General features: G+C 40.5%; 1 protein-coding gene across 4 annotated transcripts in view; it reads right to left on the bottom strand.

Moving 5' to 3' along the window:
• The window catches only part of Prex2 (phosphatidylinositol-3,4,5-trisphosphate dependent Rac exchange factor 2), a 321,717-nt gene that overhangs the window by 227,974 nt on the left and 75,811 nt on the right, over positions 1-17,932 (bottom strand). For all 4 annotated transcript variants that reach the window (XM_029482876.2, XM_029482881.2, XM_021163512.3 and 1 more), the window contains exons 3-4: positions 16,326-16,448; positions 14,152-14,256 (exon numbers count right to left, since the gene is read on the bottom strand). In XM_029482876.2, coding sequence (XP_029338736.1) covers positions 14,152-14,256; positions 16,326-16,448 — 228 coding nt within the window. The remainder of the gene's footprint in view (positions 1-14,151; positions 14,257-16,325; positions 16,449-17,932) is intronic.

The following is a 17,932-nucleotide window of genomic DNA, read 5'->3' as shown; positions in this document are numbered from 1 at the left end:
TAACATTGTATGCTGAACATTTGTGAAAAATACATGTCCTTACATACCATGTTACAAGGTTCCGTCAAGAACTAGTCCTTCACATTGGTTACAGAACCCAAAGTGAACCTATATTTAGAATTTAATTTATACATATTCTTTTGAGCAAGCATGAAGAGGAAGGGTTTAAGTAGAAAAAGTAAAAGAGAGGAAAAATAGAGAAACAGACAAAACAGGTATTTTTTGTTTATAGGAAGCACAATGTTGTGCTTGGAGAGATGGTCCTGCTCTTAAGAGAGTTAAAAACACTTGCTACTTTTGCAAATAGACCCAGGTCCAGTTGCCAGAACACAGATCAGGCAGCTCACAACTGTTGTAACTTGAGTTTCAAAGAATGTGACTGTCTCTTTTGGTCTCCATAGGCACCTGCACACATGTTGAACACCTACTGACAATCAGGCACATATACATACAGGCACATAGGCACACATACACACACAGAAATTAAAAAAGAATAATTTTGAAAAGTCATCATGTTGGAGAAAAGCAAACATAGAGAAGTTGAGTTCTACTGTGAAAGTCAGGCTTCATTGCTCACTAGTGACCAACTTGAACTCATTTCAGAGTGACTCACTTTGCCAAACTGGAACACTTTAACCTGGTGATTCAAAGCCATTCTGTTCCTGCTGTTACTATGTGATCACACTTAAGGAATAACACTGTGGTAGCCAATCTCAGAGGAAGTCAGAGAGGATCTCCACATTGGCAATGTGAAGGAGAAATCCCCACACATCAACAGTCACAGGGCGGTAGGCATGAGGATCACCAGGAAGGGGCAGTAAACAGAAAACCCACTGGGGTAAAATGGTCTTTGGTCTTCTGAACAAATGTATAAAGAGGAAAACCTGATTGAAACTTGTTTCTACATTGCCTTCCATGATGGCCACACAGAAGTAGACTTTATACATCAGGCAGAAAAGAGAAGAACTTCAGATAGCGGCACTGCGAGGCCAGAATATTCTGTCACAGTTTTTTTTTTTAATTTTTAATATTTTTATTACATATTTTCCTCAGTTACATTTCCAATGCTATCCCAAAAGTCCCCCATAGTGCCCCCCACTTCCCTACCCACCCATTCCCATTCTTTTGGCCCTGGCATTCCCCTATATTGGGGCATATAAAGTTTGCAAGTCCAATGGGCCTCTCTTTCCAATGATGGCCGACTAGGCCATCATTCGATACATATGCAGCGAGAGACAAGAGCTCCGGGGTTCTGGTTAGTACATCATGTTGTTCCGACAATAGGGTTGCAGATCCCTTTAGCTCCTTGGGTACTTTCTCTAGCTTCTGCATAGGAAGCCCTGTGATACATCCAATAGCTGACTGTGAACATCCACTCCTGTGTTTGCTAGGCCCCGGCATCGTCTCACAAGAGACAGCTATATTTGGGTCCTTTCAGCAAAATCTTGCTAGTGTATGCAATGGTGTCAGCATTTAGAAGCTGCTTATGGGAAGGATCCCCTGGATACGGCAGTCTCTAAATGGTCCATCCTTTCATCACAGCTACGAACTTTGTCTCTGTAACTCCTTCCCTGGGTGTTTTGTTCCCAATTCTAAGAAGGGGCACAGTGTCCACACTTTGGTCTTCATTCTTCTTCAGTTTCATGCATTTAGTAAATTGTATCATATATCTTGGGTATCCTAAGTTTTGGGCTAATATCCACTTATCAGTGAATATATATTGTGTGAGTTCTTTTGTGATTGTGTTACTTCACTCAAGATGATGCCCTCCAGGTCCGTCCATTTGGCTAGGAATTTCATAAATTCATTCTTTTTAATAGCTGAGTAGTACTCCATTGTGTAAATGTGTACCACATTTTCGGTATCCATTCCTCTGTTGAGGGACATCTGGGTTCTTTCCAGCTTCTGGCTATTATAAATAGGGCTGCTATGAACATAGTGGAGCATGTGTCCTTTTTACCGGTTGGGACATCTTCTGGATATATGCCCAGGAGAGGTATTGCTGGATCCTCCGGTAGTACTATGTCCAATTTTCTGAGGAACCGCCAAACTGATTTCCAGAGTGGTTGTACAAGCTTGCAATCCCACCAACAATGGAGGAGTGTTCCTCTTTCTCCACATCCTCGCCAGCATCTGCTGTCACCTGAATTTTTGATCTTAGCCATTCTGATTGGTGTGAGGTGGAATCTCAGGGTTGTTTTGATTTGCATTTCCCTGATGATTAAGGATGTTGAACATTTTTTCAGGTGCTTCTCTGCCATTCGGTATTCCTCAGGTGAGAATTCTTTGTTCAGTTCTGAGCCCCATTTTTAAGGGGGTTATTTGACTTTCTGGAGTCCACCTTCATGAGTTCTTTATATATATTGGATATTAGTCCCTTATCTGATTTAGGATAGGTGAAGATCCTTTCCCAATCTGTTGGTGGTTTTTTTGTCTTATTGATGGTGTCTTTAGCCTTGCAGAAGCTTTGCAGTTTCATGAGGTCCCACTTGTCAATTCTCGATCTTACAGCACAAGCCATTACTGTTCTATTCAAGAATTTTTCCCCTGTGCCCATATCTTCAAGGCTTTTCCCCACTTTCTCCTCTATAAGTTTCAGTGTCTCTGGTTTTATGTGAAGTTCCTTGATCCACTTAGACTTGACCTTAGTACAAGGAGATAGGAATGGATCGATTCGCATTCTTCTACATGTTAACAACCAGTTGTGCCAGCACCATTTGTTGAAAATGCTGTCTTTCTTCCACTGGATGGTTTTAGCTCCCTTGTCGAAGATCAAGTGACCGTAGGTGTGTGGGTTCATTTCTGGGTCTTCAATTCTATTCCATTGGTCTATTTGTCTGTCACTATACCAGTACCATGCAGTTTTTATCACAATTGCTCTGTAGTAAAGCTTTAGGTCCGGCATGGTGATTCCACCAGAGGTTCTTTTATCCTTGAGAAGAGTTTTTGCTATCCTAGGTTTTTTGTTATTCCAGATGAATTTGCAGATTGCACTTTCTAATTCGTTGAAGAATTGATTTGGAATTTTGATGGGGATTGCATTGAATCTGTAGATTGCTTTTGGCAAGATAGCCATTTTTACAATGTTGATCCTGCCAATCCATGAGCATGGGAGATCTTTCCATCTTCTGAGATCTTCTAGAATTTCTTTCTTCAGAGACTTGAAGTTTTTATTATACAGATCTTTCACTTCCTTAGTTAGAGTCACGCCAAGATATTTTATATTATTTGTGACTATTGAGAAGGGTGTTGTTTCCCTAATTTCTTTCTCAGCCTGTTTATTCTTTGTGTAGAGAAAGGCCATTGATTTGTTTGAGTTAATTTTATATCCAGCTACTTCACCGAAGCTGTTTATCAGGCTTAGGAGTTCTCTGGTGGAATTTTTAGGGTCCCTTATATATACTATCATATCATCTGCAAAAAGTGATATTTTTACTTCATCTTTTCCAATTTGTATCCCTTTGATCTCCTTTTGTTGTCGAATTGCTCTGGCTAGGACTTCAAGTACAATGTTGAATAGGTATGGAGAAAGTGGACAGCCTTTTCTAGTCCCTGATTTTAGAGGGATTGCTTCAAGCTTCTCACCATTTACTTTGATGTTGGCTACTGGTTTGCTGTAGATTGCTTTTATCATGTTTAGGTATGGGCCTTGAATTCCTGATCTTTCCAAGACTTTTATCATGAATGGGTGTTGGATCTTGTCAAATGCTTTTTCCGCATCTAACGAGATGACCATGTGGTTTTTGTCTTTGAGTTTGTTTATATACTGGATTACGTTGATGGATTTCCATATATTGAACCATCCCTGCATCCCTGGGATGAAACCTACTTGGTCAGGATGGATGATTGTTTTGATGTGTTCTTGGATTCGGTTAGCAAGAACTTTATTGAGGATTTTTGCATCAATATTCATAAGGGATATTGGTCTGAAATTTTCTATCTTTGTTGGGTCTTTTTGTGGTTTAGGTATCAGAGTAATTGTGGCTTCATAGAATGAGTTGGGTAGAGTACCTTCTGTTTCTATTTTGTGGAATAGTTTGTGAAGAACTGGGATTAGATCTTCTTTGAAGGTCTGATAGAACTCTGCACTAAACCCATCTGGTCCTGGGCTTTTTTTAGTTGGGAGACTATTAATGACTGCTTTTATTTCTTTGGGGGATATAGGGCTGTTTAGATCATTAACCTGATCTTGATTCAACTTTGGTACCTGGTATCTGTCTAGGAACTTCTCCATTTCATCCAGGTTCTCCAGTTTTGTTGAGTATAGCCTTTGGTAGAAGGATCTGATGGTGTTTTGGATGTCTTCAGGATCTGTTGTTATGTCTCCTTTTTCATTTCTGATTTTGTTAATTAGGATGCTTTCCCTGTGCCCTCTAGTGAGTCTGGCTAAGGGTTTATCTATCTTGTTGATTTTCTCAAAGAACCAGCTCCTTGATTGGTTGATTCTTTGAATAGTTTTTCTTGTTTCCACTTGGTTGATTTCACCCCTGAGTTTGATTATTTCCTGCCGTCTACTCCTCTTGGGTGAATTTGCTTCCTTTTGTTCTAGTGCTTTTAGGTGTGTTGTCAAGCTGCTAATGTGTGCTCTCTCTAGTTTCCTTTTGGAGGCACTCAGAGCTATGAGTTTTCCTCTTAGAAATGCTTTCATTGCGTCCCATAAGTTTGGGTATGTTGTGGCTTCATTTTCATTGAACTCTAAAAAGTCCTTAATTTCTTTCTTTATTCCTTCCTTGACCAAGGTATCATTGAGAAGAGTGTTGTTCAGTTTCCACGTGAAGGTTGGCTTTCTATTATTTATTCTGTTATTGAAGATCAGCCTTAGTCCATGGTGATCTGATAGGATGCATGGGACAATTTCAATATTTTTATATCTGTTGAGGCCTGCTTTGTGACCAATTATGTGGTCAATTTTGGAGAAGGTACCATGAGGTGCTGAGAAGAAGGTATATCCTTTTGTTTTAGGATAGAATGTTCTGTAGATATCTGCCAGATCCATTTGATTCATAACTTCTGTTAGTTTCACTGTGTCCCTGTTTAGTTTCTGTTTCCATGATCTGTCCATTGGTGAAAGTGGTGTGTTGAAGTCTCCCACTATTATTGTATGAGGTGCAATGTGTGCTTTGAGCTTTACTAAAGTTTCTTTAATGAATGTGGCTGCCTTTGTATTTGGAGCATAGATATTCAGGATTGATAGTTCCTCTTGGAGGATTTTACCTTTGATGAGTATGAAGTGTCCCTCCCTGTCTTTTTTAATGACTTTGGGTTGGAAGTCAATCTTATCAGATATTAGAATGGCTACTCCAGCTTGTTTCTTCATGCCATTTGCTTGGAAAATTGTTTTCCAGCCTTTCATTCTGAGGTAGTGTCTATCCTTTTCTCTGAGATGAGTTTCCTGTAAGCAGCAAAATGTTGGGTCTTGTTTGTGTAGCCAGTTTGTTAGTCTATGTCTTTTTATCGGGGAGTTGAGTCCATTGATATTAAGAGATATTAAGGAAAAGTAATTGTTGTTTCCTGTTATTTTTGTTGTTAAAGTTGGCATTTTGTTCTTGTGGCTGTCTTCTTTTAGGTTTGTTGAGGGATTACCTTCTTGTTGTTTCTAGGGCGTGGTTCCTGTCCTTGTATTGGTTTTTTTCTGTTATTATCCTTTGAAGGGCTGGATTCGTGGAGAGATAATGTGTGAATTTGGTTTTGTCGTGGAATACTTTGGTTTCTCCATCTATGTTAATTGAGAGTTTATCTGGGTATAGTAGCCTGGGCTGGAGTTTGTGTTCTTTTAGTGTCTGTATAACATCCGTCCAGGATCTTCTGGCTTTCATAGTCTCTGGTGAGAAATCTGGTGTAATTCTGATAGGCTTGCCTTTATATGTTACTTGGCCTTTTTCTCTTACTGCTTTTAGTATTCTATCTTTATTTAGAGCATTTGTTGCTCTGATTATAATGTGTCGGGAGGTATTTCTTTTCTGGTCCAGTCTATTTGGAGTTCTGTAGGCTTCTTGTATGTTCATGGGCATCTCTTTCTTTAGATTTGGGAAGTTTTCTTCTATAATTTTGTTGAAGATGTTTGCTGGTCCTTTGAGTTGAAAATCTTCATTCTCATCCACTCCTATTATCCGTAGGTTTGGTCTTCTCATTGCGTCCTGTATTTCTTGGATGTTTTGAGTTAGGATCTTTTTGCATTTTACATTTTCCTTGATTGTTGTGCCGATGTTCTCTATGGAATCTTCTGCACCTGAGATTCTCTCTTCCATCTCTTGTATTCTGTTGCTGATGCTCATATCTATGGTTCCAGATTTCTTTCCTAGGGTTTCTATCTCCAGTGTTGCCTCATTTTGGGTTTTCTTTATTGTGTCTACTTCCCTTTTTAGGTCTAGTATGGTTTTGTTCATTTCCATCATCTGTTTGGATGTGTTTTCCTGTTTTTCTGTAAGGACTTCTACCTGTTTGATTATGTTATCGTGTTTTTCTTTAAGGATTTGTAACTCTTTAGCAGTGTTCTCCTGCAATTCTTTAAGGGATTTTTGTGCTTCCTCTTTATTGTCTTCTGCCTGTTTAGCAGTGTTCTCCTGCATTTCTTTAAGTGTGTTATTAACGTCCTTCTTGAAGTCCTCTATCATCATCAGGAGATATGCTTTTAAATCCGTGTCTAACTTTTCCGGTGTGTTGGGGTGCCCTGGACTGGGCGAAGTGGGGGTGCTGGGTTCTGATGATGGTGGGTGGTCTTGGTTTCTGTTAGTAAGATTATTACGTTTACCTTTCGCCATCTGGTAATCTCTGGGGTTAGTTGTTATCGTTGTCACTGTTTAAAGATTGGAGCAGAAGCTGTGTTCCACTCACCAGCAGTCTCTAAATCCTGCGGCGGGGGTCGTGGGTAGCTGATGGTACCCCGGTGCTGGTCCAGCTGGAAGAGGCCTGTGGTCCTACTCAGGCCGTTTTTCTGCTTCCCTAACTAATGCAGTCTCTGGTCCCGCGTGCAATTGGATTGGAGCAGAAGCTGTGTTCCACTCTACAGAAGTCTTAAGATCCTGTGGTGGGTGTTGTGGGTAGCTGGTGAGTGTCAGCCGACCCTGCGCCCCAGCTGCCCAGGTGCTTTTCTGACCGGAAGAGGGTTGTGGCTCTATGTAGGCTGGATTTCTCTCTCCCCAACCAGAGCAGTCTCAGGTCCCGTGTGATTGGACTGGAGCAGAAGCTGTGTTCCACTCACCAGCAGTCCCAAAATCCTGCGGCGGGGGTCGTGGGTAGCTGGCGGGTGTCAGGCAACCCTGCGCTCCTGCTACCCCGGCACTGATCTGGCTGGATGAGGCCTGTGGCCCTACTCAGACCGGTTTCTGCTTCCCTAACTAATGCAGTCTCAGGTCCCGCGCAATTGGATTGGAGCAGAAGCTGTGTTCCACTCACCAGCAGTCCCAAAATCCTGCGGCGGGGGTCGTGGGTAGCTGGCGGGTGTCAGGCAACCCTGCGCTCCTGCTACCCTGGCGCTGATCCGGCTGGATGAGGCCTGTGGCCCTACTCCGGCATTCTGTTCTTGTGGCTGTCTTCTTTTAGGTTTGTTGAGGGATTACCTTCTTGTTGTTTCTAGGGCGTGGTTCCTGTCCTTGTTTTGGTTTTTTCCTGTTATTATCCTTTGAAGGGCTGGATTCGTGGAGAGATAATGTGTGAATTTGGTTTTGTCGTGGAATACTTTGGTTTCTCCATCTATGTTAATTGAGAGTTTGGCTGGGTATAGTAGCCTGGGCTGGAGTTTGTGTTCTTTTAGTGTCTGTATAACATCTGTCCAGGATCTTCTGGCTTTCATAGTCTCTGGTGAGAAATCTGGTGTAATTCTGATAGGCTTGCCTTTATATGTTACTTGGCCTTTTTCTCTTACTGCTTTTAGTATTCTGTCTTTATTTAGAGCATTTGTTGTTCTGATTATTATGTGTCGGGAGGTATTTCTTTTCTGGTCCAGTCTATTTGGAGTTCTGTAGGCTTCTTGTATGTTCATGGGCATCTCTTTCTTTAGATTTGGGAAGTTTTCTTCTATAATTTTGTTGAAGATGTTTGCTGGTCCTTTGAGTTGAAAATCTTCATTCTCATCCACTCCTATTATCCATAGGTTTGGTCTTCTCATTGTGTCCTGTATTTCTTGGATGTTTTGAGTTAGGATCTTTTTGCATTTTACATTTTCCTTGATTGTTGTGCCGATGTTGTCTATGGAATCTTCTGCACCTGAGATTCTCTCTTCCATCTCTTGTATTCTGTTGCTGATGCTCGTATCTATGGTTCCAGATTTCTTTCCTAGGGTTTCTATCTCCAGTGTTGCCTCATTTTGGGTTTTCTTTATTGTGTCTACTTCCCTTTTTAGGTCTAGTATGGTTTTGTTCATTTCCATCATCTGTTTGGATGTGTTTTCCTGTTTTTCTGTAAGGACTTCTACCCGTTTGATTATGTTATCCTGTTTTTCTTTAAGGATTTGTAACTCTTTAGCAGTGTTCTCCTGCAATTCTTTAAGGGATTTTTGTGCTTCCTCTTTAATGTCTTCTACCTGTTTACCAGTGTTCCTTTGTATTTCTTTAAGTGTGTTATTAAAGTCCTTCTTGAAGTCCTTTACCATCATCATGAGATATGCTTTTAGATCTGTGTCTAGCTTTTCCGGTGTGTTGGGGTGCCCTGGACTGCGCGAAGTGGGAGTGCTGGGTTCTGATGATGGTGAGTGGTCTTGGTTTCTGTTAGTAAGATTATTACGTTTACCTTTCACCATCTGGTAATCTCTGGAGTTAGTTGTTGTCGTTGTCACTGTTTAAAGATTGGAGCAGAAGCTGTGTTCCACTCACCAACAGTCTCAAAATCCTGTGGCGGGGGTCGTGGGTAGCTGGCAGGTGTCAGCCGACCCTGCGCTCTAGCTAACCCTGTGCTGGTCCGGCCGGAAGTGGCCTGTGGTCCTACTCAGGCCGTTTTTCTGCTTCCCTAACTAATGCAGTCTCAGGTCCCGCGCGCATTTGGATTGGAGCAGAAGCCTTGGTCCACTCACCAGAAGTCTTAAGATCCTGTGGCGGGGGTCGTGGGTAGCTGGCGGGTGTCAGCCGACCCTGAGCTCTAGCTACCCCTGTGCTTTTCTGACCGGAGAGGCTTGTGGCCCTACTGAGGCCGGATTTCTGCCTCCCCAACCAAAGCAGTCTCAGGTCCCGCGTGATTGGACTGGAGCAGAAGCTGTGTTCCACTCACCAGCAGTCTCAAAATCCTGTGGCGGGGGTCCTGGGTAGCTGGAGGGTGTCAGCCGACCCTGCGCTCTAGCTACCCTGGTGCTGGTCCGGCCGGAAGTGGCCTGTGGTCCTACCCAGGCCGTTTTTCTGCTTCCCTAACTAATGCAGTCTCAGGTCCCGCGCACAATTGGATTGGAGCAGAAGCTGTGTTCCACTCACCAGAAGTCTTAAGATCCTGTGGCGGGTGTTGTGGGTAGCTGGCGAGTGTCAGCCGACCCTGCGCCCTAGCTACCCCAGTGCTTTTCTGACCGGAAGAGGCTTGTGGCCCTACTGAGGCCGGATTTCTGCTTCCCCAACCAAAGCAGTCTCAGGTCCCGCGTGATTGGACTGGAGCAGAAGCTGTGTTCCACTCACCAGCAGTCTCAAAATCCTGTGGCGGGGGTCCTGGGTAGCTGGAGGGTGTCAGCCGACCCTGCGCTCTAGCTACCCCGGCGCCGATCCTGTCACAGTTTTATAATAACATTCCATATTAATTTTAAGGAGGGACCAAAAACTGAGAGAAAAATGTTATGAAAGCACAGCACTGGTACCAACTCCTCCCCTGCACCCAAGCCTCAGTGCCAATATGTGTACTTAGCTTGGAATGATCACTTCATCTAGACATCACAACAGACAGAGCAGCCAAGATTCTTAAAGGTATGTATGGTATTTTTCCTGGGAGAAATCTCTGGACACAATTATTTACATCTTATATCATTCCATGACTGCTTCAGAGTTTCCTGTTCCAACATATGTTAGCAGCTGTGGTAACCCTCTTTCCCTGCTCCGGCTGAAGTGTCCTGAAAACTCCTAGGTAGTTTTGTTTTTGGTTTTTGGTTTTTGGTTTTTGGTTTTTGGTTTTTGGTTTTTGGTTTTTGGTTTTTGGTTTTTGGTTTTTGGTTTTTGGTTTTTGGTTTTTGGTTTTTGGTTTTTGGTTTTTGGTTTTTGGATTTTATTTTGTTTGTTTGTTTGTTTGTTTGTTTGTTTGTTTGTTTGTTGAGACAGGGTTTCTTTGTGTAGCCCTGGCTGTCCTGGAGCTCACTTTGTAGACCAGGCTGGCCTCGAACTCAGAAATCTGCCTGCCTCTGCCTCCCAAGTGCTGGAATTAAAGGCATGCACTACCACTGTCTGGCTGTCCTAGGTAGTTTTAACTTTTTCTTTCCACATGTGGTGGTGGTGATGGGGAACGTGCATGCAATCTTGCATATTGTGGACACCTACATGTGTAGTGAGCATGCACATTGGTACATGTACATGTGGCATGTGCATGTGGAAGGCCAAAGTTGATGTCAGAAATCATTCTCAGTCCTCTTTCACCTTATTCAATGAGACGGTCTCAATGAGACAAAGCTCACCATTATGCCTGGTCACTCCAGCCAGCTTGCTCTGGGGAATCCTATCTCTCTGCCTTCTAAGAGAGATAGGTGGACACTATCTCTAGGTGGACACTCAGTCAGCATTACATGAGTCCTCAGAAACAGTACATTGGATTGTCTTCATGCATGCACAGAACGTACTTGCCCTAGTTGAGTTTTGTCAACTTGGCACAAACTGGAGTCACCTAGGAACAGGAAAGCTCAACTGAAGAACTTCCTCTATCAGTATGTGGGCATGTCTGCAGGCATTTTCTGGGTTAATGATTGTTGTGGGCTCCTACAGCCCACAGTGAGCTGTGCTGTGGTCATAAAAATAAATATGTCCACTGAATAAGTTTCAGGGAGATCAATGACATCAAAACATTCCTGAGATAACAGCATCAGCAAAGGCCCAAGATAATACCATCATCATCCCAAACTAGAAACTGTTATAAAAGTTCCAAAGGATAACTCTATGAATTATGCCTCGTCTTATGAATAAGGAAACTAACACCTGAAATATAATGAATATACTAATGCCACCCGATAACCTATGTTCACTTAGTTTCAGGATATAGACTTTCAAGACAGATTGTGTCTGCTGCAGTATGCTCTGAGTCACCTAATCCCACATTCCTGACCTGTAATTTCTCCAGTACGACTTATAGTCACTAAGCAAACTAAACTAAGTACCGTCAAGTGATGGCTGCTAAAGATAGGAAACACTAAACAAAACAGTGGAGTTCTTACACTCCACAAAGGGAGCTTCAGAGAGCCAAAATCTTACACCAAGGAGCGATGGCCAGAATGCTACCACATTTCATGATAGTCTGAGACTACATTTCTATACGTGGTCTTCAAGCATACTAGCCAGTAATTTAACATAGGAAACCTAAAAATATATGGATGGCAGAGAGAGAATGCATTTATCTTTGGCTGCTGAAAAGAGGGGATCATGCAAGAAGGACCTAAGTGGATAACCTGGGAAGAAGTGTGAATCGCCTTACAAATCACCTAGCCTTCAACTGCCTTCAACCCACACTCATGCTTGCATGCACTTTCCTGGGAGAATGAGTAGTTTTGACAAGCTGAGCACTCACAGAGGGGATCTCACAATGTTAAACAAGGAAGATAAACTGAGTAGGGGTAACATAGAGAAAAAGGAACTCAGATCAAGTCTAGGCAAATCACTATGAATAGAACAGAGAAAAAAATTAAAAAGCAAAAACAAAAAAGCCCAGTCACTAATCTGAGAAAGGAAAACATGAACTCTAGAGTTGCCATTAAGTTATTTAAAATGTCAAGTTATTTTTTAATTTTAAAAGTATTCTGCCGGGCGTGGTGGTGCACGCCTTTAATCCCAGCACTCGGGAGGCAGAGGCAGGAGGATTTCTGAGTTCGAGGCCAGCCTGGTCTACAAAGTGAGTGCCAAGACAGCCAGGGCTACACAGAAAAACCCTATCTCGAAAAACCAAAAAAAAAAAAAAAAAAAAGTATGAGATATGAGCCAGAGAAATGAATTTTTTTTTTACTGACAAAGTACTTGCCCAGCATGCACAGACCTGGACTTCAATGCCAATGCTGAGAAAGACAGACAGAAAAAAAGAGAAGACAGGAAGAGAAGGAGAGGGAGAGAGGATGGATGGAAGGAAGGAAGGAAGGGAGGAAGGAAGGAAGGAAGGAAGGAAGGAAGGAAGGAAGGAAGGAAGGAAGGAAGGAAGATAAAGAAAACTACGAATGTAATAAAAACTTCAGAAAGACCATTCACGTGAACAATGTACAGCTTGCAGAGCTTTACCCCTATGACCAACAGTAAGGTGATGATGCCTGTCCATAGTGTTTGTATTCAGCAATCTACACCAGGTTCTAATATAGATAATATTGTAAAGAAAAGAAAGAAAAATAAACTGCCTGAATTCAGGTAGCAAGATACTGCAAACAGAATACCCTAAGACTCTGAAAAAACTATTACACCTAAAACATGAATCAACCCCAAATGAAACTAAGATAATTCTAAACACAACAGTACCTACAGAATAAAACAATGAGAAAAGTCATAAAATAAGCACAACACCTAAGTACAGAGTTCTGAAATATGACAAGAAAAGCATGGCCATAATGAAAATATTAATAAATTATATCTCATCAAATTTTAAAACTTTAGATTTTTCAAGAGGCAGTATTTTTTTAAAAACAATGAAAATCAAGGCTGGGAAGAAATATTGGAAAATAATATATTTGATACAGAAATTGTTCCCAAAACTAAGAACATTTATACGTCTCTATAATATAAACACTCAGATTTTAAAATTCATAAAAGATTTAAATAAATACATCACCAAAGAGGTCATATACATGCTTAGTGAGCACAGGAAAGCATTCTTAGTTTCAAATTCAGACTATAATGAAATACTACAGACCTACTAACATAGCTATAATCACAGGACTAGTCACACCAAGTGTTGGCAAGGAACAGAAACCCCAAAATCTCAGCACAGGTTTCTGGGGATGGCTTAATCATGGTGGAAAGCAGAACCAGTTTCTTAGTTAAATTTACCATACGATCCACCAATTTCATGCTTAGTTTCTACTCAATAGAATGAGAATTTATGCCCCAGACCTGCTGGTGCATGAATCTCATAATTCATGGCAAACCCTATAAATAAGTCTCACTCAATGTTTATCAATTTATAAAATAGATTAACACAATATGGCAAATCTACACAATGGAATATAATTCAGTATTAATGATTGTAAAATTAAATACATGACATAAAGCTATGCATTAAAGAAACTACAGGCCCAACAAACTACTCTGTGTTTCTCTTCATATAAAGTCTACAGAAACTTGAAATCTGATCACTAATCCCAACACCTAAGAGGTGTATTAGGCAGAGGGGTTACAAATTTGAGGATACCCTGCCCTATATAATAAAACTATCCAAAAGATTTTTTTTTAAAAGAAAATGCCACTCTATATAGAAAGTAAATCAGTGTAGTCTAGAGCAAATGAGGGAATAGGGCTATGAAGAAACAGGAGGTAATGAATAAGTACATTGAAGTGCTCTAAAGCCAGACTTTGGGAGGATGGCTGTCCAACTCATCTCTTAATCAGATGCTTACAAAGGCACCCAGAACTGTCAAAACGTGCCTTTTATATGCAACCTTGACATCAATTCCTGATGCCTTCATGAAAACAGAGTAAGGAATGTATATAGGTAGGAGAGCAACTTGTCTTTACACTTGCTTCCTTCCTGTGACCGTTCCTCTTCCAGTCCTCTAAGGCGTAAGCAGATCTCTAGGGAGCTGATGGTGTAAGGCAAAGGTAAACTCTGACCTAAGTTCTTTGCTCTCCAGGAACCAGGAGATCGCACACACATTCCAGGTCAACCGGAAGAGGAAATTGGCAGTATATGTCACACACAAGCTCATCCCAGATCTGGATGCTTGAATTGTCCATAGACTAGCTTCAAAGTCTGCATGTGCTAAGAAGTAACTCATGAGAGCATGTCACATGCACTCTTACAGGTAGGGCCTTCAACCAGCCAATGTATAATATCAGTTGAAAATGCACTTACCAGAAGAAATGTCCGGATTGTTCTTATTTTGTTCAGTTCAAGAAGCAATTTTTGTGCCTTTTCATGGTTGCTGCAATATTCATCATAGATACGAAACTTGTCCTTCTGTTAATTATAGAACAGAATAAATGAGAATCACTGTATACCACTACTACTTTGAAATTTTAACCCATGTGATATGCATGACTAAAGTCTACAAAGGTATATCTCAAGAGATATACTACATACATATATGCATACATATGTATATTATTTATTTTCCCCAATTCATAAATATATCCTAGAAAAAGAGATAATAAATCTACCAAGATAAATGTAATAATAGAAAAAAGTCACTTTACACAGAGGAAAGAAGCATGTGAATCACGCAGAAATCATGAAAACACAACCCTGAATTTCATGTTAACCAATCCTGGCAATTGTATTTATAAAGGATATCGACAAGCAAGACCACCAACAAATAACTAAGATAACAGCAGACCCTGACAATACAACATCCCAGTGATTGTTTCATAGAAAGATGTTTCAGACAGAAAGTTAAATAAACAGTACTATGCTACTGTAAAACTGCCTTTATTCTGTGAGAAATGAACAAGTCTACAGAGCTCCAAACCAGGAGCATTCACTGGAAATGACCAGGCCAGTGATGGACAGAGAAGTGATTCATCAAGATCTTCTAGTGGTTTAAACTGCCAGTCAACAACACATACAGTCTGCAGTGTTAGAGGAATTCTTTCCAAAACTGAAGACTTTGCAAAACTGAAGACTATCACAATCTCTGGTCTCTCTTACCATCTGTAAAGATGTTCTTAAAAGAGTTATGATTAATAACTATCAAAGAAGCCCAGTGAAAAACACAAATAATTTATTAATCAAATATCAGAACATAGAATGCCCCTTGTAATTTCAAAGACACACAGAATAGTAAGTACTATTTCATATAGCCAGCAGCCCATGTATCAAATCACTCGCCTCAAGACATGATATGAGCCACAACAAGAGTAAAGTTCAGAAATCTGAGCGACATTTATGGGTGATAGATTCATAATGTGGTACTAAGGAGACGGCTGTCGGGGACAAAGTTTCCATGACCATGTTTGGCCTGGGATGACAGCTTCTCCAGTTGGCAGGGGGATCTAATTCTTTTGTGAAGGGAAACTGGCTTGAAGAAATGGATATGAACATCACAGCTTCCAGCCATAACCAAGAAATGCATAGTGTAATGCACTCAGACCGGAGGAACATTTTCCTTTGACAGAATTATCTTTATGAAATACAGATTACAAAAAGAGCCTGTTCATCCCATATAGATAAAGAAACTACAAGATAAATGACGACATGTAAAACATACACAAAGCTTCATTTGGGCTATAATACTCTCACCTACTTGTTTAGACAAGTCATTGGGCAGCCATTTGATTCAGGGAAGCATTCAGAAAATAAGCATCAATGGAATGGGATCAACCATGACATTTTAAAATATTTGTTCTTCTAGTATGGATGCCCTTTAGTTCTTAAAAACAATTTTTACTAGGCAGGAGGCGTCTTCTTTTGCAAATTGATTACATAATTCCAGCTACCCTGCACAAATACACAAAACTGATAACAAGGTCCATGTTCCAAACAACTCAGCTCCTCTCCCTCATTCTTTCCACAGCACTGCAAACAAACTTCTGAGACGCCACCCTGGAGGAAAATCAGTCACAAGAAGCCTGGGTCTGTTCACCTCCAGGTTTGCTACCAGCCAATTAACAGGGGAACATTCTGAGGAATAAAGGGCTCCTAGCGCCATTATAAGAGTGAGAAGTTTCTGCCTCAAAAGAAAAAAATGTTCTATGTTTGAGGAAAACATAAAAATCCATTCATTATGAAACAGGCTGAATATTCATTAGAATTCAAAGCTACAGAGGATGCGAAGAACTAGCTTGTCAGGAAAAAGAAAAGGCTGTTTATTCTTTGAGTGAAACAAGATGATGAGAGGCTCCCTCTCCTTTTCTGGCTTTGAGGGCAAGATTTCAATGGCCTTAAAAGACCCCAAACTTCTGGTGTCAGACTTTATTTCTCATGCTGAATTCTCTCTCACACACACACACACAGACACACACAAAACTCTGCCAAGATGTGATCTTTAAAATCAAGAGTTTGAAAATAAACAGGAAAAAACAATATCCTACAAAGTTGAGGAAGCAGGTTCCCACTTCCTGCTGTGCATTGGGTTCCGGATATAAGCATTCTTCTACAACTTTCAAGAACTCCTTATGTACGGTGAGGATCTCCTCGATATTGGAGAATAACATCTGTAAAATAAATGCATAGATAAAAACTGTAAGTGTAGTTGTGAAGCAAATTTGAAAAATTAAATTAAAAGGCCCATGAGGACACAGCATCCTAGACAGAGAGCTACACCACGGCATCTCTCACTCCCACCTGGAAAGCAAAATATAGTATTAGACTTTTCTGTTCCCACAAAACTCTGGGGATGCATACACTATGCAGACTCTCAGGAAAAAGCCTAGGGGGTTGGGGGGAGGCACAAATCTCAGCCTGCCAGTTCTAGTCTCTTCCCAGAATGCCTGTAAGTACAAGTGTAGGGCTGACTTGCTGACAGGCTTTCAGGGAGGTCCTTGACCCTGTGAAAAATATCCTGGAATGAACCTTCTTTCCTGCTTCTCTCAGTTGCTTGTGTGTAGACGTCATAGCTGGGTCAACTGCAGGTTCACTGTGCTGCACCCAGATGGCAGAGTTGGGTACTGCAGAAGCTAGCAACACTTTGCCCACTCTGAAACAGCAAAGATGTTTTCTTCCATCTGGAGTCCCTGTCAGTGAAAGTTTTAGAGGCCATTTCAACCACAGGTTGGTTTTCTATGAGCCCAAAAGCTTGTTAACTGAAGTTCCAATGGTCGAAAAGCCTGCAAGTTAAATATGTAATCTAGAAGGTAATAGACTCAGAAGAATCTATAAAAACCTTAGATTTTGTATTAATAAAACAAAACACTAAGCATAATCAGTGATTACTTCAGAAAAAAAATTTTTTCTTTTAAGTTTTATTTCCTTATGATGAGAAAAGATACATAATTTCAAGTTATCTGAATTTGTTAACATTTAAAAACATATTTTGAGTAAATAAACTTATATCACATTCTTCTTTCCCTTTTGTACCCCAACTCCTCCCAGAGAGCCCGCCTTCAAAACATGCAATACCTTTTATTTTTCATCATATTCTTTAAAATTTATAAAATATTGTGACAATAAAAATGAGTATTATAAAAGTTAGATATGAAAGAACAATCAATTGAATAGTCTTATGCAGATGTTTGTCTATAGCAATACTGAAAATACATACATTTTCTCAATATAAATTTTAAATAATTTCAAATATATTAACTGTATGATATTTTAAAATAATATATCATTATTAGTTTTTTTAAATGAACATAAATAGATAAAGTCTTTTTGTTTCTTTGTTTTGTTTTTAGTAGAGCTTAAAATCTTGGCTCTTACTGTGGTACAAACACAAAATAAGAACAGTTTTTGGAAATTGGAGTTCATTGTAATAAGGCTGTACATTTTACCTCCATAGTAGGTAAGCTAAGAGTTGACAGTTCTGCTGCACCAAGGAATGAATTGTAGGCACCATTTTTGGATACAGATTTCCTGCTATGGTCAAAGCTATTTGACTTGAGTGATTGTTGTCATTCTCAGCCCATAGGGAACAGGTTACATTTATTTGAGAAATGGTGTATGTATTAACATGGTCCATCCATGAATTCATTCATCAACT

Source organism: Mus caroli, unplaced genomic scaffold (genome assembly GCF_978045245.1).
Source record: "Mus caroli unplaced genomic scaffold, Mus_caroli_1 scaffold_1, whole genome shotgun sequence".
Taxonomy (NCBI): Eukaryota; Metazoa; Chordata; class Mammalia; order Rodentia; family Muridae; genus Mus; species Mus caroli.
Note: the sequence above shows the minus strand (reverse complement) of the source record. Positions and strands in the feature narration are given on the sequence as shown.